Source organism: Hemiscyllium ocellatum, chromosome 35 (genome assembly GCF_020745735.1).
Source record: "Hemiscyllium ocellatum isolate sHemOce1 chromosome 35, sHemOce1.pat.X.cur, whole genome shotgun sequence".
NCBI classification, from domain to species: Eukaryota; Metazoa; Chordata; class Chondrichthyes; order Orectolobiformes; family Hemiscylliidae; genus Hemiscyllium; species Hemiscyllium ocellatum.
This window is the reverse complement of record NC_083435.1, coordinates 45,713,582-45,741,364: the sequence shown is the minus strand read 5'-3', so window position 1 is coordinate 45,741,364 and position 27,783 is coordinate 45,713,582. Positions and strand designations below refer to the sequence as shown.

General features: G+C 52.6%; 1 protein-coding gene across 1 annotated transcript in view; it reads right to left on the bottom strand.

Moving 5' to 3' along the window:
• tap1 (transporter 1, ATP-binding cassette, sub-family B (MDR/TAP)) overlaps positions 1-26,270 on the bottom strand; it is a 41,288-nt gene extending 15,018 nt beyond the window's left edge. Inside the window, exons 1-5 of the mRNA XM_060851041.1 lie at positions 26,070-26,270; positions 20,373-20,915; positions 17,663-17,777; positions 3,046-3,176; positions 1,483-1,688 (exon numbers count right to left, since the gene is read on the bottom strand). Coding sequence (XP_060707024.1) covers positions 1,483-1,688; positions 3,046-3,176; positions 17,663-17,777; positions 20,373-20,886 — 966 coding nt within the window. The 5' untranslated portion in view covers positions 20,887-20,915; positions 26,070-26,270. The remainder of the gene's footprint in view (positions 1-1,482; positions 1,689-3,045; positions 3,177-17,662; positions 17,778-20,372; positions 20,916-26,069) is intronic.
• Positions 26,271-27,783: the final 1,513 nt, after the last annotated feature.

The following is a 27,783-nucleotide window of genomic DNA, read 5'->3' as shown; positions in this document are numbered from 1 at the left end:
TGCTTAATGGGGAATGAGTCTGATATTCGACACTGAGGAAGTTTATACAGTGTTTAATGGGGACTGAGGCTGATATTAGACACTAGGAGAATGTGAGGAATGCAGATGCTGGAGATCAAAGTCAAAGAATGTGGTGCTGGAAAATCACAGCAGGTCAGGCAGCAACATGTCCTCATTCCTGATGATGGGCTCATGCTCAAAATGTCGATTCTGCCGCCCCTCAGGTGCTGTGACTTTCCAGCACCACACTCTCGCCTCTGATATTAGACACTGGCCAGGTGGGCAGATGAGGACAAAGCTTTTGATGTTGTCTACTTGCACATCAGCAAGGCTTTTGAGAAATTCCTGCCTTGGAGACGGATAGCAAAGGTCAGAGCCCATGGGATCAAAGGAAACTTGGCAAACTGACTCCAGGGTTTACCGAGTGGCAGGAAGCAGACGGTGAATGGCTGAGGGGTGTTTTTCCGACTAGAAGTCTGTATCTAGTGGGCTCCCATAGGGATCAGTGTAGGGGCCCCTTGCTGTTTGTGGTTTTATCTTGAATGACTTAAACTTGGAAGTTGGATGATTGATTCATAAGCTTGTGGGTGACATGCACATTGGTGGGGGTGGAAAATAGGAGGAGATCCTTAGATGAGGGGATGGTATAGACAGTCTGGCCAAACGCACTGATCATTGGCAAATAGAGTTCAGTCTGGATCAGTGTCAGGTGATGCACTTGGGCAGGTCAAACAAGGTAAGAAAATATACCTGGGAAGCACACAGGATCAGAAGGTGTGTACAGACAGCCATTACATGAGGTATCAGCACAGGTAAGTAAAGTAGTTAAGAATATACACAAGGTATACTTACATTTATTAACCCAATTTTAAGAGCAGGGAGATGATGCTGGAACTGTATACAATGTTTGGCCACAATCAGAGAATTGTGTGCAGTTCTGGAATCCACATTATCGGAGGGATGTGATTGAACTGGAGAGGGGTGCAGAGGAGATCCAGGGCCGGAGAAGGGAGAAGGGTTATGAAGGGAGATTAGAAGCACCAGGGCTGTTTGATTCAGAGCAGAGGAGGTCGAGGTGGGGACAGGATTGAGGTGTATACACTCATGACGGACATAGATGGGGACAGAGAGGAAGAGTGTTTTCCTGATGGAAGGATCAATGAGCCGGGTGGGGGGGGGGGGGGCAGAGATTTAAGGTAAGGGGAAGATTTAAGGTTTAACTTTGAAATATGAGGAAAAACCTTTTCACCCAGAGAGTGGTGGGAATCTGGAACTCACCGCCTCTGAGATTAGTCCAGGCAGAAACCCGCACAATAATGACGTATTTAAATGTGCATCTTGTGATTCCTAGGGATATAGGACTAAAGGCTAAGTGCTAGACAATGGGATTACAATAGTTAGGTAGTTGGCTAGTGCGGGCCTGATGGGCCTATTCCTGTGCTGTAGGCCTGGCTGACTAGAATGAGAACGTAGTAAATGTACCTGGTAGTATTTGCCGGTGTACTTCGGGACGATACTGATGATGAACATGCCTATGATGCTGAACAAGGTCAGTTTAAAGGACAGCTTGACCATAAAGATCAGGAGAAAGAAGGCCCGCATCAGGTACCACATCAACAGGCTCAATTTCTCGGTCAGTGACTCACTCATAGTGTTCGTATCCGTGGTGATCCGGGATGTGATGTCACCTGGGCAACAGGCAGGGAGACAGCATCAAAACCTGCTTCCTCTCTGGAATATAGTATCCCTGAAAGCTCCCAGCTCTCTGTCAAACACTGTCTGTGGTGTTCCTGAGCTCATCATCTGTCACACAAATTACCATGACTCGGGGCACATCATCTCCTTGCATAGTTCTGTACTGAACATCACTGCAGGTCTGAGTCTCTCACTGTCCACAGCCTGTTTCTCCCTCTCTCTCTTTCTCTCTCCCTCTCTATCCTCTCTCTCTGTCCACAGGCTGTTTTTCTCTCTCCCTCTCTATCCTCTCTCTCTGTCCACAGCCTGTTTTTCTCTTTCTCCCTTTCTCTCTCCCTCTCTATCCTCTCTCTCTGTTCACAGGCTGTTTCTCTCTCCTTCCCTATCCTCTCTCTCTCTCTGCCCACAGGCTGTTTCTCTCTCCCTCTCTATCCTCTCTCTAATCACACCCCATCTCTCTCTAATCACTGCTTATTTTTCTCCTTTTTTTGATTTAATTTGATTTGTTATTGTCCCATGTACCTGGGTACAGTGAAAAGTTTTGTTTTGCGAGCAGACCATACTACACAATGATCAGAGGGTCATTGAACCGAGTGGGGAATACAAAGTTCCGGCTGTACAGAAGCAAGGCCGACACTAGGTTTGACATGAGAGAGGTCCATACAGAAGTCTAACAACTGCAGGGAAGAAGCTTGAATCAGTGGGTACAAGTGTTTATGTTTTTGCCTGACAAGAGCTTGGAAGAGACTAAAACCAGCGTGGGGGTCGTCTTTGATGGCAGGGGCTTCTCTCTGTGACTGACACTCTCCCTGCTCTCTCTCTGTGACCCACACTCCCCCCCCAGTGTCTCTCATTCTCCACACCTTCTCTCTCTCATGCCCCACCCCTACCCAGTGGCTCTCAATCTCACACCCCTCTTTCTCTGTGTTTCTTACTCTCCCTTTTTTTCTCTCTCTCTCTCTCTCCCTTTATTTCTCTCTGTACCTCACATTCTTCTCCCTCTCTCTCTCTCCCTCTCTCTCTGTCTCTCATTCTCCCTCTCTCTTTGAGACTCTCACTTTCTCTCTGTACCTCTTACTCTCCCCCAACTTTCTCTCTCTCTCTCTCTCTCTGTGCCTCTCACTCTCTCCTCTCTCTGTGCCTCTCACCCCCCAACCTCTGTGCCTCTTACTCTCCCCCCTTTCTGCCTGTCATGCCCTCCCCCATCCCACTCACGCTCTCCCTGTGGCTCTCACTCTCCATCCCGTTCTCTCTCTCTCTATTTCTGTGCCTCTCACTGTCCCCATCCCTCTCTCTCTGTGCCTCTCACTCTCCCCCCTCTCTCTGTGTCTGTTGCTCACGCCCCCTTACCTGTGTGCTCTGTGTCAAAGAAACAAATCTTCTGCTTGACCACTGATCGAAACACGGAGCTCTGGATACGTGTGTGGATACGCGTCATTGTAACATTGTAGACACAGTCACAGATAAACTCTGTCAGAGCACTGTGGGAGAGACAGGGAAACAGGCATCACTGCAGTTAGACAGCACTGTGGGAGACACAGGGATCACTGCGGTTAGACAGCACTGTGGGAGGGACAGGGATCACTGCGGTTAGACAGCACTGTGGGAGACACAGGGATCACTGCGGTTAGACAGCACTGTGGGAGGGACAGGGAGCACTGCGGTTAGACAGCACTGTGGGAGGGACAGGGATCACTGCGGTTAGACAGCACTGTGGGAGACACAGGGATCACTGCGGTTAGACAGCACTGTGGGAGAGACAGGGATCACTGCAGTTAGACAGGACTGTGGGAGAGACAGGGATCACTGCGGTTAGACAGCACTGTGGGAGAGACAGGGATCACTGCGGATAGACAGCACTGTGGGAGGGGCAGGGATCACTGCGGTTAGACAGCACTGTGGGAGAGACAGGGATCACTGCGGTTAGACAGCACTGTGGGAGGGACAGGGATCACTGCGGTTAGACAGCACTGTGGGAGAGACAGGGAAACAGGGATCACTGCGGTTAGACAGCACTGTGGGAGAGACAGGGATCACTGCGGTTAGACAGCACTGTGGGAGAGACAGGGATCACTGCGGTTAGACAGCACTGTGGGAGAGACAGGGATCACTGCAGTTAGACAGCACTGTGGGAGATACAGGGATCACTGCGGTTAGACAGCACTGTGGGAGAGACAGGGATCACTGCAGTTAGACAGCACTGTGGGAGGGACAGGGATCACTGCGGTTAGACAGCACTGTGGGAGAGACAGGGATCACTGCGGTTAGACAGCACTGTGGGAGGGACAGGGATCACTGCAGTTAGACAGCACTGTGGGAGAGACAGGGATCACTGCAGTTAGACAGCACTGTGGGAGAGACAGGGATCACTGCGGTTAGACAGCACTGTGGGAGAGACGGGGATCACTGCGGTTAGACAGCACTGTGGGAGGGACAGGGATCACTGCGGATAGACAGCACTGTGGGAGAGACAGGGATCATGCAGTTAGACAGCACTGTGGGAGAGACAGGGATCACTGCGGTTAGACAGCACTGTGGGAGAGACAGGGATCACTGCGGTTAGACAGCAGTGTGGGAGGGACAGGGATCACTGCGGATAGACAGCACTGTGGGAGGGGCAGGGATCACTGCGGTTAGACAGCACTGTGGGAGAGACAGGGATCACTGCGGTTAGACAGCACTGTGGGAGAGACAGGGATCACTGCGGTTAGACAGCACTGTGGGAGGGACGGGGATCACTGCGGTTATACAGCACTGTGGGAGAGACTGGGATCACTGCGGTTAGACAGCACTGTGGGAGGGACGGGGATCACTGCGGATAGACAGCACTGTGGGAGAGACAGGGATCACTGCGGTTAGACAGCACTGTGGGAGGGACAGGGATCACTGCGGTTAGACAGCACTGTGGGAGGGACGGGAATCACTGCGGATAGAAAGCACTGTGGGAGGGACAGGGATCACTGCGGTTAGTCAGCACTGTGGGAGAGACAGGGATCACTGCGGATAGACAGCACTGTGGGAGGGACAGGGATCACTGCGGTTAGACAGCACTGTGGGAGACACAGGGATCACTGCGGTTAGACAGCACTGTGGGAGACACAGGGATCACTGCGGTTAGACAGCACTGTGGGAGAGACAGGGATCACTGCGGTTAGACAGCACTGTGGGAGGGACAGGGATCACTGTGGTTAGACAGCACTGTGGGAGAGACAGGGATCACTGCGGTTAGACAGCACTGTGGGAGGGACAGGGATCACTGCGGTTAGACAGCACTGTGGGAGAGACAGGGATCACTGCGGTTAGACAGCACTGTGGGAGGGACAGGGATCACTGCGGTTATACAGCACTGTGGGAGGGACAGGGATCACTGCGGTTAGACAGCACTGTGGGAGGGACAGGGATCACTGCGGTTAGACAGCACTGTGGGAGGGAGGGGGATCACTGCGGTTAGACAGCACTGTGGGAGACACAGGGATCACTGCGGTTAGACAGCACTGTGGGAGGGACAGGGATCACTGCGGTTAGACAGCACTGTGGGAGAGACAGGGATCACTGCGGTTAGACAGCACTGTGGGAGAGACAGGGATCACTGCGGTTAGACAGCACTGTGGGAGGGACAGGGATCACTGCGGTTAGTCAGCACTGTGGGAGAGACAGGGATCACTGCGGTTAGACAGCACTGTGGGAGACACAGGGATCACTGCGGTTAGACAGCACTGTGGGAGAGACAGGGATCACTGCGGTTAGACAGCACTGTGGGAGATACAGGGATAACTGCGGATAGACAGCACTGTGGGAGAGACAGGGATCACTGCGGTTAGACAGCACTGTGGGAGAGACGGGGATCACTGCGGTTAGACAGCACTGTGGGAGGGACAGGGATCACTGCGGATAGACAGCACTGTGGGAGAGACAGGGATCATGCAGTTAGACAGCACTGTGGGAGAGACAGGGATCACTGCGGTTAGACAGCACTGTGGGAGACACAGGGATCACTGCGGATAGACAGCACTGTGGGAGACACAGGGATCACTGCGGTTAGACAGCACTGTGGGAGGGACAGGGATCACTGCGGTTAGACAGCACTGTGGGAGAGACAGGGATCACTGCGGTTAGACAGCACTGTGGGAGACACAGGGATCACTGCGGGTAGACAGCACTGTGGGAGACACAGGGATCACTGCGGTTAGACAGCACTGTGGGAGACACAGGGATCACTGCGGTTAGACAGCACTGTGGGAGAGACAGGGATCACTGCGGTTAGACAGCACTGTGGGAGAGACAGGGATCACTGCGGATAGACAGCACTGTGGGAGGGACAGGGATCACTGCGGTTAGACAGCACTGTGGGAGAGACAGGGATCACTGCGGGTAGACAGCACTGTGGGAGGGACAGGGATCACTGCGGTTAGACAGCACTGTGGGAGGGACAGGGATCACTGCGGTTAGACAGCACTGTGGGAGAGACAGGGATCACTGCGGATAGACAGCACTGTGGGAGACACAGGGATCACTGCGGTTAGACAGCACTGTGGGAGGGACAGGGATCACTGCGGTTAGACAGCACTGTGGGAGAGACAGGGATCACTGCGGTTAGACAGCACTGTGGGAGGGACAGGGATCACTGCGGTTATACAGCACTGTGGGAGGGACAGGGATCACTGCGGTTAGACAGCACTGTGGGAGAGACAGGGATCACTGCGGTTAGACAGCACTGTGGGAGGGACAGGGATCACTGCGGTTAGACAGCACTGTGGGAGAGACAGGGATCACTGCGGTTAGACAGCACTGTGGGAGGGACAGGGATCACTGCGGTTAGACAGCACTGTGGGAGGGACAGGGATCACTGCGGTTAGACAGCACTGTGGGAGACACAGGGATCACTGCGGTTAGACAGCACTGTGGGAGAGACAGGGATCACTGCGGTTAGACAGCACTGTGGGAGACACAGGGATCACTGCGGATAGACAGCACTGTGGGAGACACAGGGATCACTGCGGTTAGACAGCACTGTGGGAGAGACAGGGATCACTGCAGTTAGACAGCACTGTGGGAGATACAGGGATCACTGCGGATAGACAGCACTGTGGGAGGGACAGGGATCACTGCGGTTAGACAGCACTGTGGGAGGGACAGGGAAACAGGGATCACTGCGGTTAGACAGCACTATGGGAGAGACAGGGATCACTGCGGTTAGACAGCACTGTGGGAGAGACAGGGATCACTGCGGTTAGACAGCACTGTGGGAGAGACAGGGATCACTGCAGTTAGACAGCACTGTGGGAGAAACAGGGATCACTGCAGTTAGACAGCACTGTGGGAGGGACAGGGATCACTGCGGTTAGACAGCACTATGGGAGAGACAGGGATCACTGCAGTTAGACAGCACTGTGGGAGAGACAGGGATCACTGCAGTTAGACAGCACTGTGGGAGATACAGGGATCACTGCGGTTAGACAGCACTGTGGGAGGGACAGGGATCACTGCGGATAGACAGCACTGTGGGAGGGGCAGGGATCACTGCGGTTAGACAGCACTGTGGGAGAGACAGGGATCACTGCGGTTAGACAGCACTGTGGGAGAGACAGGGATCACTGCGGTTAGACAGCACTGTGGGAGGGACGGGGATCACTGCGGTTATACAGCACTGTGGGAGGGACGGGGATCACTGCGGATAGACAGCACTGTGGGAGAGACAGGGATCACTGCGGTTAGACAGCACTGTGGGAGGGACGGGGATCACTGCGGTTATACAGCACTGTGGGAGAGACTGGGATCACTGCGGTTAGACAGCACTGTGGGAGGGACGGGGATCACTGCGGATAGACAGCACTGTGGGAGGGACAGGGATCACTGCGGTTAGACAGCACTGTGGGAGGGACGGGAATCACTGCGGATAGAAAGCACTGTGGGAGAGACAGGGATCACTGCGGTTAGACAGCACTGTGGGAGAGACAGGGATCACTGCGGTTAGACAGCACTGTGGGAGACACAGGGATCACTGCGGTTAGACAGCACTGTGGGAGAGACAGGGATCACTGCGGATAGACAGCACTGTGGGAGGGACAGGGATCACTGCGGTTAGACAGCACTGTGGGAGACACAGGGATCACTGCGGTTAGACAGCACTGTGGGAGGGACAGGGATCACTGCGGTTAGACAGCACTGTGGGAGAGACAGGGATCACTGCGGTTAGACAGCACTGTGGGAGGGACAGGGATCACTGTGGTTATACAGCACTGTGGGAGAGACAGGGATCACTGCGGTTAGACAGCACTGTGGGAGGGACAGGGATCACTGCGGTTAGACAGCACTGTGGGAGAGACAGGGATCACTGCGGATAGACAGCACTGTGGGAGGGACAGGGATCACTGCGGTTAGACAGCACTGTGGGAGAGACAGGGATCACTGCGGTTAGACAGCACTGTGGGAGGGACAGGGATCACTGCGGTTAGACAGCACTGTGGGAGAGACAGGGATCACTGCGGTTAGACAGCACTGTGGGAGGGACAGGGATCACTGCGGTTAGACAGCACTGTGGGAGGGACAGGGATCACTGCGGTTAGACAGCACTGTGGGAGAGACAGGGATCACTGCGGTTAGACAGCACTGTGGGAGGGACAGGGATCACTGCGGTTAGTCAGCACTGTGGGAGAGACAGGGATCACTGCGGTTAGACAGCACTGTGGGAGACACAGGGATCACTGCGGTTAGACAGCACTGTGGGAGAGACAGGGATCACTGCGGATAGACAGCACTGTGGGAGACACAGGGATCACTGCGGTTAGACAGCACTGTGGGAGGGACAGGGATCACTGCGGTTAGACAGCACTGTGGGAGGGACAGGGATCACTGCGGTTAGACAGCACTGTGGGAGAGACAGGGATCACTGCGGTTAGACAGCACTGTGGGAGGGACAGGGATCACTGCGGTTAGACAGCACTGTGGGAGGGACAGGGATCACTGCGGTTAGACAGCACTGTGGGAGACACAGGGATCACTGCGGTTAGACAGCACTGTGGGAGAGACAGGGATCACTGCGGTTAGACAGCACTGTGGGAGACACAGGGATCACTGCGGATAGACAGCACTGTGGGAGACACAGGGATCACTGCGGTTAGACAGCACTGTGGGAGAGACAGGGATCACTGCAGTTAGACAGCACTGTGGGAGATACAGGGATCACTGCGGATAGACAGCACTGTGGGAGGGACAGGGATCACTGCGGTTAGACAGCACTGTGGGAGGGACAGGGAAACAGGGATCACTGCGGTTAGACAGCACTATGGGAGAGACAGGGATCACTGCGGTTAGACAGCACTGTGGGAGAGACAGGGATCACTGCGGTTAGACAGCACTGTGGGAGAAACAGGGATCACTGCAGTTAGACAGCACTGTGGGAGGGACAGGGATCACTGCGGTTAGACAGCACTATGGGAGAGACAGGGATCACTGCAGTTAGACAGCACTGTGGGAGAGACAGGGATCACTGCAGTTAGACAGCACTGTGGGAGATACAGGGATCACTGCGGTTAGACAGCACTGTGGGAGGGACAGGGATCACTGCGGATAGACAGCACTGTGGGAGGGGCAGGGATCACTGCGGTTAGACAGCACTGTGGGAGGGACAGGGATCACTGCGGTTAGACAGCACTGTGGGAGAGACAGGGATCACTGCGGTTAGACAGCACTGTGGGAGGGACGGGGATCACTGCAGTTATACAGCACTGTGGGAGGGACGGGGATCACTGCGGATAGACAGCACTGTGGGAGAGACAGGGATCACTGCGGTTAGACAGCACTGTGGGAGGGACGGGGATCACTGCGGTTATACAGCACTGTGGGAGAGACTGGGATCACTGCGGTTAGACAGCACTGTGGGAGGGACGGGGATCACTGCGGATAGACAGCACTGTGGGAGGGACAGGGATCACTGCGGTTAGACAGCACTGTGGGAGGGACGGGAATCACTGCGGATAGAAAGCACTGTGGGAGAGACAGGGATCACTGCGGTTAGACAGCACTGTGGGAGACACAGGGATCACTGCGGTTAGACAGCACTGTGGGAGAGACAGGGATCACTGCGGTTAGACAGCACTGTGGGAGACACAGGGATCACTGCGGATAGACAGCACTGTGGGAGACACAGGGATCACTGCGGTTAGACAGCACTGTGGGAGAGACAGGGATCACTGCAGTTAGACAGCACTGTGGGAGATACAGGGATCACTGCGGATAGACAGCACTGTGGGAGGGACAGGGATCACTGCGGTTAGACAGCACTGTGGGAGGGACAGGGAAACAGGGATCACTGCGGTTAGACAGCACTATGGGAGAGACAGGGATCACTGCGGTTAGACAGCACTGTGGGAGAGACAGGGATCACTGCGGTTAGACAGCACTGTGGGAGAGACAGGGATCACTGCAGTTAGACAGCACTGTGGGAGAAACAGGGATCACTGCAGTTAGACAGCACTGTGGGAGGGACAGGGATCACTGCGGTTAGACAGCACTATGGGAGAGACAGGGATCACTGCAGTTAGACAGCACTGTGGGAGAGACAGGGATCACTGCAGTTAGACAGCACTGTGGGAGATACAGGGATCACTGCGGTTAGACAGCACTGTGGGAGGGACAGGGATCACTGCGGATAGACAGCACTGTGGGAGGGGCAGGGATCACTGCGGTTAGACAGCACTGTGGGAGAGACAGGGATCACTGCGGTTAGACAGCACTGTGGGAGAGACAGGGATCACTGCGGTTAGACAGCACTGTGGGAGGGACGGGGATCACTGCGGTTATACAGCACTGTGGGAGGGACGGGGATCACTGCGGATAGACAGCACTGTGGGAGAGACAGGGATCACTGCGGTTAGACAGCACTGTGGGAGGGACGGGGATCACTGCGGTTATACAGCACTGTGGGAGAGACTGGGATCACTGCGGTTAGACAGCACTGTGGGAGGGACGGGGATCACTGCGGATAGACAGCACTGTGGGAGGGACAGGGATCACTGCGGTTAGACAGCACTGTGGGAGGGACGGGAATCACTGCGGATAGAAAGCACTGTGGGAGAGACAGGGATCACTGCGGTTAGACAGCACTGTGGGAGAGACAGGGATCACTGCGGTTAGACAGCACTGTGGGAGACACAGGGATCACTGCGGTTAGACAGCACTGTGGGAGAGACAGGGATCACTGCGGATAGACAGCACTGTGGGAGGGACAGGGATCACTGCGGTTAGACAGCACTGTGGGAGGGACAGGGATCACTGCGGTTAGACAGCACTGTGGGAGAGACAGGGATCACTGCGGATAGACAGCACTGTGGGAGACACAGGGATCACTGCGGTTAGACAGCACTGTGGGAGGGACAGGGATCACTGCGGTTAGACAGCACTGTGGGAGAGACAGGGATCACTGCGGTTAGACAGCACTGTGGGAGGGACAGGGATCACTGCGGTTATACAGCACTGTGGGAGGGACAGGGATCACTGCGGTTAGACAGCACTGTGGGAGAGACAGGGATCACTGCGGTTAGACAGCACTGTGGGAGGGACAGGGATCACTGCGGTTAGACAGCACTGTGGGAGAGACAGGGATCACTGCGGTTAGACAGCACTGTGGGAGGGACAGGGATCACTGCGGTTAGACAGCACTGTGGGAGGGACAGGGATCACTGCGGTTAGACAGCACTGTGGGAGACACAGGGATCACTGCGGTTAGACAGCACTGTGGGAGAGACAGGGATCACTGCGGTTAGACAGCACTGTGGGAGACACAGGGATCACTGCGGATAGACAGCACTGTGGGAGACACAGGGATCACTGCGGTTAGACAGCACTGTGGGAGAGACAGGGATCACTGCAGTTAGACAGCACTGTGGGAGATACAGGGATCACTGCGGATAGACAGCACTGTGGGAGGGACAGGGATCACTGCGGTTAGACAGCACTGTGGGAGGGACAGGGAAACAGGGATCACTGCGGTTAGACAGCACTATGGGAGAGACAGGGATCACTGCGGTTAGACAGCACTGTGGGAGAGACAGGGATCACTGCGGTTAGACAGCACTGTGGGAGAGACAGGGATCACTGCAGTTAGACAGCACTGTGGGAGAAACAGGGATCACTGCAGTTAGACAGCACTGTGGGAGGGACAGGGATCACTGCGGTTAGACAGCACTATGGGAGAGACAGGGATCACTGCAGTTAGACAGCACTGTGGGAGAGACAGGGATCACTGCAGTTAGACAGCACTGTGGGAGATACAGGGATCACTGCGGTTAGACAGCACTGTGGGAGGGACAGGGATCACTGCGGATAGACAGCACTGTGGGAGGGGCAGGGATCACTGCGGTTAGACAGCACTGTGGGAGAGACAGGGATCACTGCGGTTAGACAGCACTGTGGGAGAGACAGGGATCACTGCGGTTAGACAGCACTGTGGGAGGGACGGGGATCACTGCGGTTATACAGCACTGTGGGAGGGACGGGGATCACTGCGGATAGACAGCACTGTGGGAGAGACAGGGATCACTGCGGTTAGACAGCACTGTGGGAGGGACGGGGATCACTGCGGTTATACAGCACTGTGGGAGAGACTGGGATCACTGCGGTTAGACAGCACTGTGGGAGGGACGGGGATCACTGCGGATAGACAGCACTGTGGGAGGGACAGGGATCACTGCGGTTAGACAGCACTGTGGGAGGGACGGGAATCACTGCGGATAGAAAGCACTGTGGGAGAGACAGGGATCACTGCGGTTAGACAGCACTGTGGGAGAGACAGGGATCACTGCGGTTAGACAGCACTGTGGGAGACACAGGGATCACTGCGGTTAGACAGCACTGTGGGAGAGACAGGGATCACTGCGGATAGACAGCACTGTGGGAGGGACAGGGATCACTGCGGTTAGACAGCACTGTGGGAGACACAGGGATCACTGCGGTTAGACAGCACTGTGGGAGGGACAGGGATCACTGCGGTTAGACAGCACTGTGGGAGAGACAGGGATCACTGCGGTTAGACAGCACTGTGGGAGGGACAGGGATCACTGTGGTTATACAGCACTGTGGGAGAGACAGGGATCACTGCGGTTAGACAGCACTGTGGGAGGGACAGGGATCACTGCGGTTAGACAGCACTGTGGGAGAGACAGGGATCACTGCGGTTAGACAGCACTGTGGGAGGGACAGGGATCACTGCGGTTAGACAGCACTGTGGGAGAGACAGGGATCACTGCGGTTAGACAGCACTGTGGGAGGGACAGGGATCACTGCGGTTAGACAGCACTGTGGGAGGGACAGGGATCACTGCGGTTAGACAGCACTGTGGGAGAGACAGGGATCACTGCGGTTAGACAGCACTGTGGGAGGGACAGGGATCACTGCGGTTAGTCAGCACTGTGGGAGAGACAGGGATCACTGCGGTTAGACAGCACTGTGGGAGACACAGGGATCACTGCGGTTAGACAGCACTGTGGGAGAGACAGGGATCACTGCGGATAGACAGCACTGTGGGAGACACAGGGATCACTGCGGTTAGACAGCACTGTGGGAGGGACAGGGATCACTGCGGTTAGACAGCACTGTGGGAGGGACAGGGATCACTGCGGTTAGACAGCACTGTGGGAGAGACAGGGATCACTGCGGTTAGACAGCACTGTGGGAGGGACAGGGATCACTGCGGTTAGACAGCACTGTGGGAGGGACAGGGATCACTGCGGTTAGACAGCACTGTGGGAGACACAGGGATCACTGCGGTTAGACAGCACTGTGGGAGAGACAGGGATCACTGCGGTTAGACAGCACTGTGGGAGACACAGGGATCACTGCGGATAGACAGCACTGTGGGAGGGACAGGGATCACTGCGGTTAGACAGCACTGTGGGAGAGACAGGGATCACTGCAGTTAGACAGCACTGTGGGAGATACAGGGATCACTGCGGATAGACAGCACTGTGGGAGGGACAGGGATCACTGCGGTTAGACAGCACTGTGGGAGGGACAGGGAAACAGGGATCACTGCGGTTAGACAGCACTATGGGAGAGACAGGGATCACTGCGGTTAGACAGCACTGTGGGAGAGACAGGGATCACTGCGGTTAGACAGCACTGTGGGAGAAACAGGGATCACTGCAGTTAGACAGCACTGTGGGAGGGACAGGGATCACTGCGGTTAGACAGCACTATGGGAGAGACAGGGATCACTGCAGTTAGACAGCACTGTGGGAGAGACAGGGATCACTGCAGTTAGACAGCACTGTGGGAGATACAGGGATCACTGCGGTTAGACAGCACTGTGGGAGGGACAGGGATCACTGCGGATAGACAGCACTGTGGGAGGGGCAGGGATCACTGCGGTTAGACAGCACTGTGGGAGAGACAGGGATCACTGCGGTTAGACAGCACTGTGGGAGAGACAGGGATCACTGCGGTTAGACAGCACTGTGGGAGGGACGGGGATCACTGCAGTTATACAGCACTGTGGGAGGGACGGGGATCACTGCGGATAGACAGCACTGTGGGAGAGACAGGGATCACTGCGGTTAGACAGCACTGTGGGAGGGACGGGGATCACTGCGGTTATACAGCACTGTGGGAGAGACTGGGATCACTGCGGTTAGACAGCACTGTGGGAGGGACGGGGATCACTGCGGATAGACAGCACTGTGGGAGGGACAGGGATCACTGCGGTTAGACAGCACTGTGGGAGGGACGGGAATCACTGCGGATAGAAAGCACTGTGGGAGAGACAGGGATCACTGCGGTTAGACAGCACTGTGGGCGAGACAGGGATCACTGCGGTTAGACAGCACTGTGGGAGACACAGGGATCACTGCGGTTAGACAGCACTGTGGGAGAGACAGGGATCACTGCGGATAGACAGCACTGTGGGAGGGACAGGGATCACTGCGGTTAGACAGCACTGTGGGAGGGACAGGGATCACTGCGGTTAGACAGCACTGTGGGAGAGACAGGGATCACTGCGGATAGACAGCACTGTGGGAGACACAGGGATCACTGCGGTTAGACAGCACTGTGGGAGGGACAGGGGTCACTGCGGTTAGACAGCACTGTGGGAGAGACAGGGATCACTGCGGTTAGACAGCACTGTGGGAGGGACAGGGATCACTGCGGTTATACAGCACTGTGGGAGGGACAGGGATCACTGCGGTTAGACAGCACTGTGGGAGAGACAGGGATCACTGCGGTTAGACAGCACTGTGGGAGGGACAGGGATCACTGCGGTTAGACAGCACTGTGGGAGAGACAGGGATCACTGCGGTTAGACAGCACTGTGGGAGGGACAGGGATCACTGCGGTTAGACAGCACTGTGGGAGGGACAGGGATCACTGCGGTTAGACAGCACTGTGGGAGGGACGGGGATCACTGCGGTTAGACAGCACTGTGGGAGACACAGGGATCACTGCGGATAGACAGCACTGTGGGAGACACAGGGATCACTGCGGTTAGACAGCACTGTGGGAGAGACAGGGATCACTGCAGTTAGACAGCACTGTGGGAGATACAGGGATCACTGCGGATAGACAGCACTGTGGGAGGGACAGGGATCACTGCGGTTAGACAGCACTGTGGGAGGGACAGGGAAACAGGGATCACTGCGGTTAGACAGCACTATGGGAGAGACAGGGATCACTGCGGTTAGACAGCACTGTGGGAGAGACAGGGATCACTGCGGTTAGACAGCACTGTGGGAGAGACAGGGATCACTGCGGTTAGACAGCACTGTGGGAGGGACAGGGATCACTGCGGTTAGACAGCACTGTGGGAGACACAGGGATCACTGCGGTTAGACAGCACTGTGGGAGAGACAGGGATCACTGCGGTTAGACAGCACTGTGGGAGATACAGGGATCACTGCGGATAGACAGCACTGTGGGAGAGACAGGGATCACTGCGGTTAGACAGCACTGTGGGAGAGACGGGGATCACTGCGGTTAGACAGCACTGTGGGAGGGACAGGGATCACTGCGGATAGACAGCACTGTGGGAGAGACAGGGATCATGCAGTTAGACAGCACTGTGGGAGAGACAGGGATCACTGCGGTTAGACAGCACTGTGGGAGACACAGGGATCACTGCGGATAGACAGCACTGTGGGAGACACAGGGATCACTGCGGTTAGACAGCACTGTGGGAGAGACAGGGATCACTGCGGTTAGACAGCACTGTGGGAGAGACAGGGATCACTGCGGTTAGACAGCACTGTGGGAGACACAGGGATCACTGCGGGTAGACAGCACTGTGGGAGACACAGGGATCACTGCGGTTAGACAGCACTGTGGGAGACACAGGGATCACTGCGGTTAGACAGCACTGTGGGAGAGACAGGGATCACTGCGGATAGACAGCACTGTGGGAGGGACAGGGATCACTGCGGTTAGACAGCACTGTGGGAGAGACAGGGATCACTGCGGGTAGACAGCACTGTGGGAGGGACAGGGATCACTGCGGTTAGACAGCACTGTGGGAGGGACAGGGATCACTGCGGTTAGACAGCACTGTGGGAGAGACAGGGATCACTGCGGATAGACAGCACTGTGGGAGACACAGGGATCACTGCGGTTAGACAGCACTGTGGGAGGGACAGGGATCACTGCGGTTAGACAGCACTGTGGGAGAGACAGGGATCACTGCGGTTAGACAGCACTGTGGGAGGGACAGGGATCACTGCGGTTATACAGCACTGTGGGAGGGACAGGGATCACTGCGGTTAGACAGCACTGTGGGAGAGACAGGGATCACTGCGGTTAGACAGCACTGTGGGAGGGACAGGGATCACTGCGGTTAGACAGCACTGTGGGAGAGACAGGGATCACTGCGGTTAGACAGCACTGTGGGAGGGACAGGGATCACTGCGGTTAGACAGCACTGTGGGAGGGACAGGGATCACTGCGGTTAGACAGCACTGTGGGAGACACAGGGATCACTGCGGGTAGACAGCACTGTGGGAGAGACAGGGATCACTGCGGTTAGACAGCACTGTGGGAGACACAGGGATCACTGCGGTTAGACAGCACTGTGGGAGGGACAGGGATCACTGCGGATAGACAGCACTGTGGGAGAGACAGGGATCACTGCGGTTAGACAGCACTGTGGGAGAGACAGGGATCACTGCGGATAGACAGCACTGTGGGAGGGACAGGGATCACTGCGGTTAGACAGCACTGTGGGAGAGACAGGGGTCACTGCGGATAGACAGCACTGTGGGAGACACAGGGATCACTGCGGTTAGACAGCACTGTGGGAGACACAGGGATCACTGCGGGTAGACAGCACTGTGGGAGACACAGGGATCACTGCGGTTAGACAGCACTGTGGGAGGGACAAGGATCACTGCGGTTAGACAGCACTGTGGGAGAGACAGGGATCACTGCGGTTAGACAGCACTGTGGGAGGGACAGGGATCACTGCGGTTAGACAGCACTGTGGGAGAGACGGGGATCACTGCGGTTAGACAGCACTGTGGGAGGGACAGGGATCACTGCGGTTAGACAGCACTGTGGGAGAGACAGGGATCACTGCGGTTAGACAGCACTGTGGGAGACACAGGGATCACTGCAGTTAGACAGCACTGTGGGAGAGACAGGGATCACTGCGGTTAGACAGCACTGTGGGAGAGACAGGGATCACTGCGGATAGACAGCACTGTGGGAGAGACAGGGATCACTGCGGTCAGACAGCACTGTGGGAGAGACAGGGATCACTGCGGTTAGACAGCACTGTGGGAGAGACAGGGATCACTGCGGTTAGACAGCAATGTGGGAGAGACAGGGATCACTGCGGTTAGGCAGCACTGGGAACGCACATCCCGGGAGATTCAGATATTGCACACTGCTTGACCAACAGGAATCTCCAGCAATACAGCACTCCAAGTGGGATGTGTAAAGTGGAGTAATCCCAGTGAGCCAGCATTGAGTGCATGGTGAATCCAATTACCTTGCGCTGGTGATCAGGGACATTGCGATGATAGAGTTGGTGAACGCTGATGGGTCGTCCTCGTTCATCACCCAGTCGGTCATCCGGCCAGTGTAATAGGGTATCGCCATCTCCCCTGGGAACACAGCAAGCCAAGTCTGACCAATAATAACCAGGACTGTTTCCAATCCCCTTCACCAGCCTGAGAAACCATCCATCCCTGACCTCCTCACCCAAACTCACTCCCAACCCCAGACCAGGGACTCTAACTTCAAACATTGACCTTTTTATCATGTCAGTTCAGTACGTGTAGATTAGGGTCCATTCAACAAGGTCATAGTGAATGTTACCACAACATCTGCTACACACATCTAAGGGAATTCACTTTCTTAGTGTCATGTGTCCATAATGTTGTGACCCTCCCCTGAACATTAGTCTGTAAGTTGTGTATTCACACACACTCAGGCACACACAGACTCAAACACACACACGCACACAGACGTATACCCACACACGTGTACACACACACTCACGCGCACACACCCACACATCTGCACATACACACAGACTCACACACACAAACACACACACACACACAGACTCTCACACACATGCAAACACACACACACACGCACAAACACGTGCACATGCACAGAAATCTGCTGCTTTGTTGCAATGGCTGATGTAAAACGTGTCATGTGTTTTACTATTTTAAGTGCACTAACCCACACAGTTAACAACAAGTGACTGATGATTAGACTATCATCATTCCAACATGGCAGCCTCTGGTTCACATGCCAGTCTAAACCCGATAACCAAGCAGTCCCTTGTCAGTCCCTTCATATTCCGACAGACAGATTTCAGGAGGGAATTCCAGAGCTTGGGATCTCGGCAGCATAAGGAACTGCCCCCAGGGGTGGATCAAGAGACCAGAACTGGAGGAGCACTGTGATTCTGGGCTGGGGAAATGGGAATCAGACTCCAGTGGATGAGAGAGATTGGGAGGGCTGAGGGGACAGTGGGGTTGGGGAACAAGAGGGAAAACTTTAAAATCAAAACATAACCAGCCCATGATCGAAAGTACAAATCTCCATATACAGGGGGTGAAGGGGGGATGACTCAGTGTGGGCTAAGACGTGGCCAGCAGAGTTTTGGATATTTAGGGAGGGTAAAATGTGGGAGACCAGATGGGAGTGCGTTGGTATAGTCGAGACTGAAAGGAATGAGGGCAGGTTTGAGGCTCTCAACAGCCAATGAGTTTCAGCAATGGCAACATTTGCGAATCTAGATCTGGGTGTTCTTGTACACCAGTCACTGAACGTCAGCGTATTGGTAGAACAGGCCGTGAAGAGCGCAAATGATACATTGGCCTTTATAGCAAGAGGATTCGAGTATGGGAACAGGGATATCTTCCTGCAATTCTACAGAGTCTTGGTATGATCACACCTGGGGTATTGTGTGCAGTTCCGAGTCTCCTTATCTGAGGAAGTATGTTGTGGAAAGGGAGGGAGCGCAGCAAACATTTACCAAACCGATTCCTGGGATGGCAGGACTGATGTTATGAAGAGAGTTTGGATCAGTTAGGAGTAGATTCACCTGACTTTAGAAGAATGCTGTAGAGTAAACACAGGAAGCATGTTCCCATTGACCAGAGAATCCAGAACCGGGACCACAGTCTCAGGACACCGGGTCGGCCATTTTGGACTGAGATGGAGAGAAGTGTCTTCACTCAGAGAGTGGGGAGCCTGGGGAATTCTCTGCCACAGAAAGTAGTCACAGCCAAAACATTGTATATTTTCAAGATGGAGTTGGATATAGTTCTTAGGACCAAAGGGATCAAACAGTATCAGGGAGAAAGTGGAACAAGGTACTGAGTTGGGTGCTCAGCCATGATAATACTGAACAGGGAGGTGGGCTTGAAGGGCTGAATGGCCTACTCCTGCACATATTTTCTTTGTTTCTACATAATTTTTGATTATAAACATGGAAATCTGCAGTCATAATAACAGCATGGAGATAATGGTCAGAAGGTCATCTCAGAGTCAAATGTTAGTTTATTCTTATTATTCTCTCATGGGCTGAGCCAGTATTTATTGCCCATCCCTAGTTGCCCCTTGAGAAGGTGGGGGTGACATGCCTTCTGGAACTGCTGTCGGTAGACCCACGATGCCCTGAGGGCACTTTGACCCAGCAACACTGAGGGAATGGCGATACATTTCCAAGCCAGGATGGTGAGTGGCTTGGAAGGGAACCAGTGGTGTTCCCATGGATCCAATGACCTTGTTGTTTTCACTGGCAGTGGTGGTGGGTTTGGAAGGTGGTTTCTGAGGATGTTTGATGAAGTTAAGACTGAGCATGCAAACTACCTGATCCAACTGTAGACAGCCGCCTGGGAGAGGGATGGGAGTCGATGGCGGTGCCATCTTCGAATGGTTGGCAAACCTATTCTTCTGGCCTGTCGACTGACCCGCCCACCCCGATCCTTATGGCACTAGCCGACTCCCATTCCCCTCCCCATTGGCACACTTGACCCATTCTTCACCCTGCCAATGATACCAAGCCTCCTAACCTTGTTCCCTCCTTACCAGCCCTGGACTCCTGACCCCCAGGTAACTGCCTGCAGATAGCCAATACAGCACCGAGCCCGACCCCCCACTCCCCCTCCCACCAAACCATGTTCCCACTGTCCGGCGTGACGCTGCCCGGTCAGCGATGCCAGTGCCCATCTTACCCAGTGAAGACAGGACCAGGAACAGAGCCACTAGGAGGAAGTGGCCGATGTTGGGTTTCATACAGGCCAGCAGTCGAGACAGGGTGGCCTTGGAGCCGGCCTCGCCCACGGGCTGCCCGTCGGAGCTAGGGGGAAAGAAGTGCCAGCGCAGGAGGAAGACCAGGCCCGTGCTGGCATAGTTGAGGGCCAGGGCGCTCCAGTTGTGCAGCCCGTACAGCATCTCAGCGGAGGGGAGGCCGGCGGCGGCTGACAGGCTGACGTAGGCCGGAGTGAGCAGGCTGGAAACGAGCAGTATCCAGGAGAGCTCCTGGGGCTGCAGCCAGGCCGGCAGCTCGGACTGGGAAAGCGAGCAGGCCTGCAGCATGACAGTCAGCAGACCCACACGCAGCAGCGAGAGCAGCCAGAGAGCCAGCACTGGCTCAGCCAGGCCCCAGTGACACAGAGCCAGGTTCAGAGTCCAGGTAGCAATGACATCCAGCAGGGGAACGCAGAGCAAAGGAACACAGAGGGTCATCTTCCTTCACCAGTGTTAGCCCAGAGAGTCTGTAAAAACAGAACAGAAACCTTCATTAGATACTGTTACTGGGAGTTTAAACTCAGTTAAACACTGTTACTGAGGGTTTAAACCAAGCTAAACACTGTTACGGGGAGTTTAAACTCAGCTAAACACTGTTACGGGGAGTTTAAACTCAGCTAAACAGTGTTACGGGGGTTTAAACTCAGCTAAACACTGTTACTGAGAGTTTAAACTCAGCTAACACTGTCGCGGGGAGAAAGTGAGGACTGCAGATGCTCAGTCAGAGTCAGAGTCGAAAATTATGGCACTGAAAATAGCATCATACTTTTAGGCTCTAATTACTATTACTGACATCTTAAACCCGGTTAAGTCCTATTACTGAGTAAATAACCATTACTGAAAGCTTAAAACAGGTTAAATACCACCGCTGTGAGAATAAGCTAGGTTAAATACCATTACTGACTTCTTAAACCAGGTTTAACACTGTTACTGAGAGATTAAACAGGGTTACATTCCTTCACTGTGAGATTAACCTGGGTAAAATATTGTCACTGAGTGATTATGCCAGATTAATTGATGTTGCTGAGTGTTTTAACTGGTTGCATCCTGTTACTGAGATCTTAAACCAGGTTAAGTACTATTACTGAGTGAATAAACCAGGTTAAATACTATTATTGATTGTTAAACTGATTACACCCTGTTATTGAGATCTTAAACCAGGTTAAATACTATTACTGAGTGATTATACCAGGTTATATCCTGTTACTGAATATAAGAACTAGGAAGAAGGAGTAGGCCATTCAGCCCCCTTTAGCCTGCTCCACATTTAATCCAGTCATGGCTGATCTCCTCTCAGCCTCAACTCCACTTTCCTGCCGAGTTCATTGTATCTATTCTCAGGATGAAGGCATCTCTGGCTAAGCCAGTGTTTTGTACCCACCTCTAGTTGCCCAGAGTGTAATTAATGGCTAACCAATTTGCTCTGGGTTTGGAGTCAAATGTAGGCCAGACCAAGTTAGAATGGCAGTTTCCATCCCAAAAGGACAGTAGTGAACGCCCCCTCCCCCACCTCCTCCGCTCCCCCAAACCCCAGTCAATCAGCAATGAATTTGCTTGGCTTCTTATTCCAGATTTTTACTGAATTCAAATTGCACCATACACCATTGCAAGATTTGAACCCAGGTCCCCAGAACATTACATAGGGTGTCTGGATTTACAATCCAGCAGCAAGATCACTAGGCCTTCACCTCCATTTTCCATAATCCCTCAAGCCATTACTCATTAAAAACCTATCTATCTCCCCCATAAATATACTTCATGTTCCGGCTTCACTGCATTCTGGGGTAGTCAATTTGACAGATTCACAATCCTTTGAGAGGAGTAATTTCTCTGTGTTTCTGTTTTAAATATGCTGCCCCTTATCCTGAAACTGTAACCTCTCATTCTAGACTGGCCCAAGGGGAAACATCCTCTCCATGTCTATTTTGTCAAATCTCATTTAGCATTTTATATACCTCAGTTAGATCGCCTCTCATCACTCTAAACTCCAGACAGTGTCAAACTAAATTGCTCAATCTTTCTTCACAGACAAATCTCATATCTCTGGAATCAATCGAGTGAACTTCCACTGACCTGCCTCCAATGAAACTACATCCTTCCTCAATTAAGAGAAAGAAATGCAGTTCCAGTCTCACTAATGCCTTGTGCAGTTACAGCAGGATTTCTCTACTTTCATATTCCATTTTAGCAATAAATGCTGAAATTCGATTTGCCCTCCTTACCTTCTGTATACCAATTTTCTGTGATTCATGCACAAGAACCCCCAGCCCCCTCTGCACTGAAGAAGTCTCCAAGTTTCTCTCCATTTAGATAATCAATTGCCTTTCTATTCCACTGGCCAAAATGGATAACCTCCTACAAATCTACATTCAGCCCCAGTCACCTAACCTATCCATGTCCAGTTGATTGAGGAGTGGACCGAATAAGTATAACAGCACAGACTTTAACCTGGGTTAAAATTATTTTTTTGCCTGGATTAAAAGTCTAATCTGGGCTACAAATCTAACACTGCACCAACTATTCCTGTTCAACGAGCTAGTGCCTGTTGAATTGAACCATCTATTTGTCTTGGAGCTCTGCCCTCTACAATAATGATTCCATGCCAAGTGAACACCAGAAACCCAGAGCGTACAAATACAGCATTGCTGTTCGATAATCTGCATATAAAAATTATCACTGATGCAAACATTATACCAGGATATACTGCCAGACCTGCTGCGCTTTTCCAGCAACACATTTTCAGCTCTGATCTCCAGCATCTGCAGTCCTCACTTTCTCCTATTTCATGAAACAGTCCAGCATAGGAACAGGCCCACAATGTTGTGTTGAACATGATGTTAAATAAAATCCCTTCTGCCTGCTCATGGTCCATATTACTCTATTCCCTGCTTATTCATGTGTTTATTTAAAAGCCCTTGTTGCATCTGCCTCCAACACAACTCCCAGCAGTATGTTCCGAACTCCTACCACTGTCTGCGCAAAAAACTTGCCCTTCACATCTGCTTCGAACTTTTCCCCCAACCTCAAATGCATGCTCTCCAGTATTAGACATTTCAACTCTGACAAAAAAAAAATTCTGACTGTCAACTCTACTAATTGTTGTTGAACAATGCAGCTTGTTAGGCCTTTAAGGCTCAAGCCCAAGTGGGTCTGGAGTCACATGTAGGCCAGACCAGGTTAGGACAACAGGTTCTGTTCCCAGAAAGAAGTTAATGAGCTGGACAGGTTTTTTTAATGATCAGTGACAGTTTTGTGCTCACGGTCACAGAGCTTAACTTTCTATTGGGTAACTTTCTAAATGGATTCATCAGGCTTCAGTACCACCAGCTCCTGTGATCTTTACATTGCCAGTCCTGAGACAGTGTCTCTGCATTTTTATCTCCGCATGTATACTCAGCCCTGGAACATGTATACCATCTATAGATGTGTACCTGGTTTAATGTTTGTACAAACAGGAAGACAGCTAACAACCCGCATCCATGAACACCAACCAGCCATGAAATGACACGACCAGCTATCCCTAGTAGCCATACACTCAGATGACAAACAACATGAATTCGATTGGGACAACACCACTATTGTAGGGCAGGCCAAACAGAGAACAGCCAGGCAATTCCTAGAGGCATGGCACTCATCCACAAATTCTATCAACAGACACATCAACCTAAACGCTATATACCGGCCACTGCAGCGGACAGCAACTGACAACCGGAAGCGGCAGATTCAAACCACTATAAATGCCGGAGGAATCAGCACAGAAGCGCTTCACAGGAGGCTCCCAAGCACTGAAGATGTCACCTAGAAAGGGGACGAAACGTTTGCAACAAAAACTCCCAGCTCGGCGAACAGAACCACAACAACGAGCACCCGAGCTACAAATCTTCTCACAAACTTTAATGTTTGTACATTATCTCTGGAAGTGTACCAAGCTTTCAGAACAAATATGTTATCTCTGGATACATATATGGATCCAGGGCAAGTATATTTCTCTAGATACATACATCGACACAGGGAAAGGATATTACCCCTGGAGATGTATGTGGTCCTGAATTATGTATATTACCCCGGATGTGTATGTAGTCCTGGGTCATATATATTATTCCTGTATGTATACATGGCCCTAGGTTGTATATATTATCCCTTGATGTGTACATAGTCCTGGCTTGTGTGTCTTATCCCTGGATGTGTACATGGTCTTGAATCATATATATTAGCACTGGGTGTGTACATGGTCCTGGGTCACATATATTAGCCTGAGGTGTGTACATGGTCCTGGGCTGTTAATATTAGCCCTGGGTATGTACATGGTCCTGGATCATATATATTTGCCCTAGGTGTGTACATGGTTCTGCGCTGTGTATATTAATCCTGGGTATGCACATGGTCCTGGATCATATATATTAGCCCTAGGTGTGTACAAGGTCCTGGGCTGTGTATATGGTCCTGGGCTGTGTATATTAGTCCTGGGTGTGTATATGGTCCTGAATCATATATATTAACCCTCGGTGTGTACAAGGTCTTGGGCTGTGTATATGGTCCTGGGCTGTGTACATTAGTCCTGGGTGTGTACATGGTCCTGGACAGTGTATATTAGTCCTGGGTGTGTACATGGTCCTGGACAGTGTATATTAGCCCTGGATGTGTACATGGAACTGGATCATAGATATTAGCCCTGGATGTGTACATGGTCCAGGCTTTTTATATATATATATATATATATATGGGGAAAGTGAGGACTGCAGATGCTGGAGATCAGAGCCGAGAGAGTGGCGCTGGAAAAACACACCAGGTCAGGCAGCATCCCAGGTGTAGGAGAATTGATGTTTCAGGCAAAAACTCTTCATCAGGAGCCATGGGCTGTGTACCGTCCCAGGAAAGCAACGTTCCCAAAGTGAGTGGGATCAAAGGGGCCCTGTCTGAGGGACAGAAAGTAGACAGCGCTGGGGATTAAGTGGTGAGAATCCAGGCTTGGACACAATACTGACTCCAAGCAGTTAGCAACACAGAATGCCTGGGACTCTTCCAGCCCTGAATGAGGCCATTCGGCCCCATCGCGCTGGCACCGACACTGCTGGGGAGCGGTGTCTCATTCGACTTTCTTTTCGGTTCAAATGACCATCTAATTCCCCCCTCCTAAATACCTGACTTGGACCTGCCTTCCTTCCCCCTCCTCTTGACGCCGTACAGCCCACCCACAGGGCTGAGGGAGAAGGGTTTCTCTCACATGTGTCAACTTTTCCATCTCACAGTGAGCCCAGCTCCTGTGAAACTGCCGGCTGGATGAATGGCCGAGGAGCAAGGCGTCATTTTAAAAATAAATAAGTGCGTGTTTTCAGCTGAGAATACAATGATGGTGGCAGAATTCAAAATAATCTGCTGGACGGGGTGCAGATAGCAAACTGAAAACAGCAAAGAGTGAGATAGTAAAACGAGAAAGGGCTGTATTAATCTGATGGGGCCAGATTACAGCGGGGTGGGAGGGAGGGAGATGTAAACATTTTGAAAAAGAGTCTACATGCTCCTGAAAGCTCAAGACCCTTCTCTTCAGACACAGACACAGAATAATTCTGTAACCTAGACGCTGAGACGCTACAGTTTCCGGGAAATAGACAGACACTGACCTGTTTCTGCTGGAGGATAGCGACCGGCGCGCTCTCTCTCTCTCTCTCTCACACACACATACACAGACAGACGCTGCTCAGGAGTTGGAGCTGTCTTCGGGAAAGCAGCAACACAAAAAAAATGGCTTGAGATACCGGCCTCTCGGTAAACCTTACAGCCGGGAATTCCCCCAGCTCCCCCTTACAACGGGTTCGGTACCGCCTCTGTGCACTGGGATAGTGAAAGTGAAACTTTAGTTCAGCTGGGTTCCTGGTCACGACAATGTTCAATATATAAAGTGGCAAATATAGATGGTGTTCTGTTAAGATAGTGGTTCTCTCTCTCTCTCTCTCACACACACACACACGGGTTAACCGGACATTGTAGAAGAGGCCCTTCGGTCCATCGAATCTTCACTGCTAGTAAATATTACACCAGACCCATCTTCCCACACTCAGTCCATAACCACCTCAGTTGAAAATGTGTTGCTGGTTAAAGCACAGCAGGTTAGGCAGCATCCTGCTACCTAACCTGCTGTGCTTTAACCAGCAACACATTTTCAACTGTGATCTCCAGCATCTGCAGACCTCACTTTTTACCATAACCACCTCACCCAAGTACAGTACCTTACTAAAGGTTGTGAGGTGATTAGCCACAGCTATATTCCCATACAGAACATTCCAGATCCCCTGCCACCTTCTGGGTGCAAATGTGTTCCTCCTATCCCCTCTAAACCTCCTGCCTTTCATTTTAAACTGTTGACCACTTCCCTGCCGTTAATGACCCTTCTACAGGGAACAGTTGCTCTTGGTTCACCCATTCCTGATGAAGGGGCTTTTGCCCGAAATGCGATTTTTCCTGCTCCTCCAATGCTGTCTGACCTGCTGTGCTTTTCCAGCACCACTCTGATCTCTGTTGTCTATTCACCTTAACCCTTCACAGGCCTCTGTCATGTCCCCTCTCAGCCTTCTCTGCTCCAACAACCCGAACTTATCCAGCCTCTCTTCGTCACTAAATCACTCCATCCCACGCAACATCGTGATGAATCTCCAATGCACCCCCTCGGTGTAATCACACCCTTCCTATAGTGCGGTGACCAGAACTCCAGGTGTGGCGGCACCAAAATTCTGGACATCGCCCAACACTATCTCCTTGCTCACATAGACAATAGACAATAGGTGCAGGAGTAGGCCATTCTGCCCTTTAAGCCTGCACCACCATTCATTATGATCGTGGCTGATCATCCTCAGTCAGTATCCTGTTCCTGCCTTATCCCCATAACTCTCGATTCCACGATCCTTACGAGCTCTTTCCAACTCTTTCTTGAAAGTATCCAGAAGCATGACCTCTATAGCCTTCTGGGGCGGAGCATTCCATACACCCACCAGTCTCTGGGTGAAGAAGTTTCTCCTCAACTCTGTTCTAAGTGGCCTACCCCTTATTTTTAAACTGTGTCCTCTGGTTCAGGACTCACCCATCAGTGGAAACATGCTTCCTGCCTCCAGAGTGTCCAATCCTTTAATAAACCGTAGGCAGCACGGTGGCACAGTGGTTAGCACTGCTGTCTCACACTGCCTGAGACCCGGGTTCAATTCCCAACTCAGGCAACTGACTGTGTGGAGTTTGCACATTCTCCCCATGTCTGCGTGGGTCCCCTCCGGGTGCTCTGGTTTCCTCCCACAATCCAAAGATGTGCGGGCCAGGTGAATTGGCCATGCTAAATTGCCCGTAGTG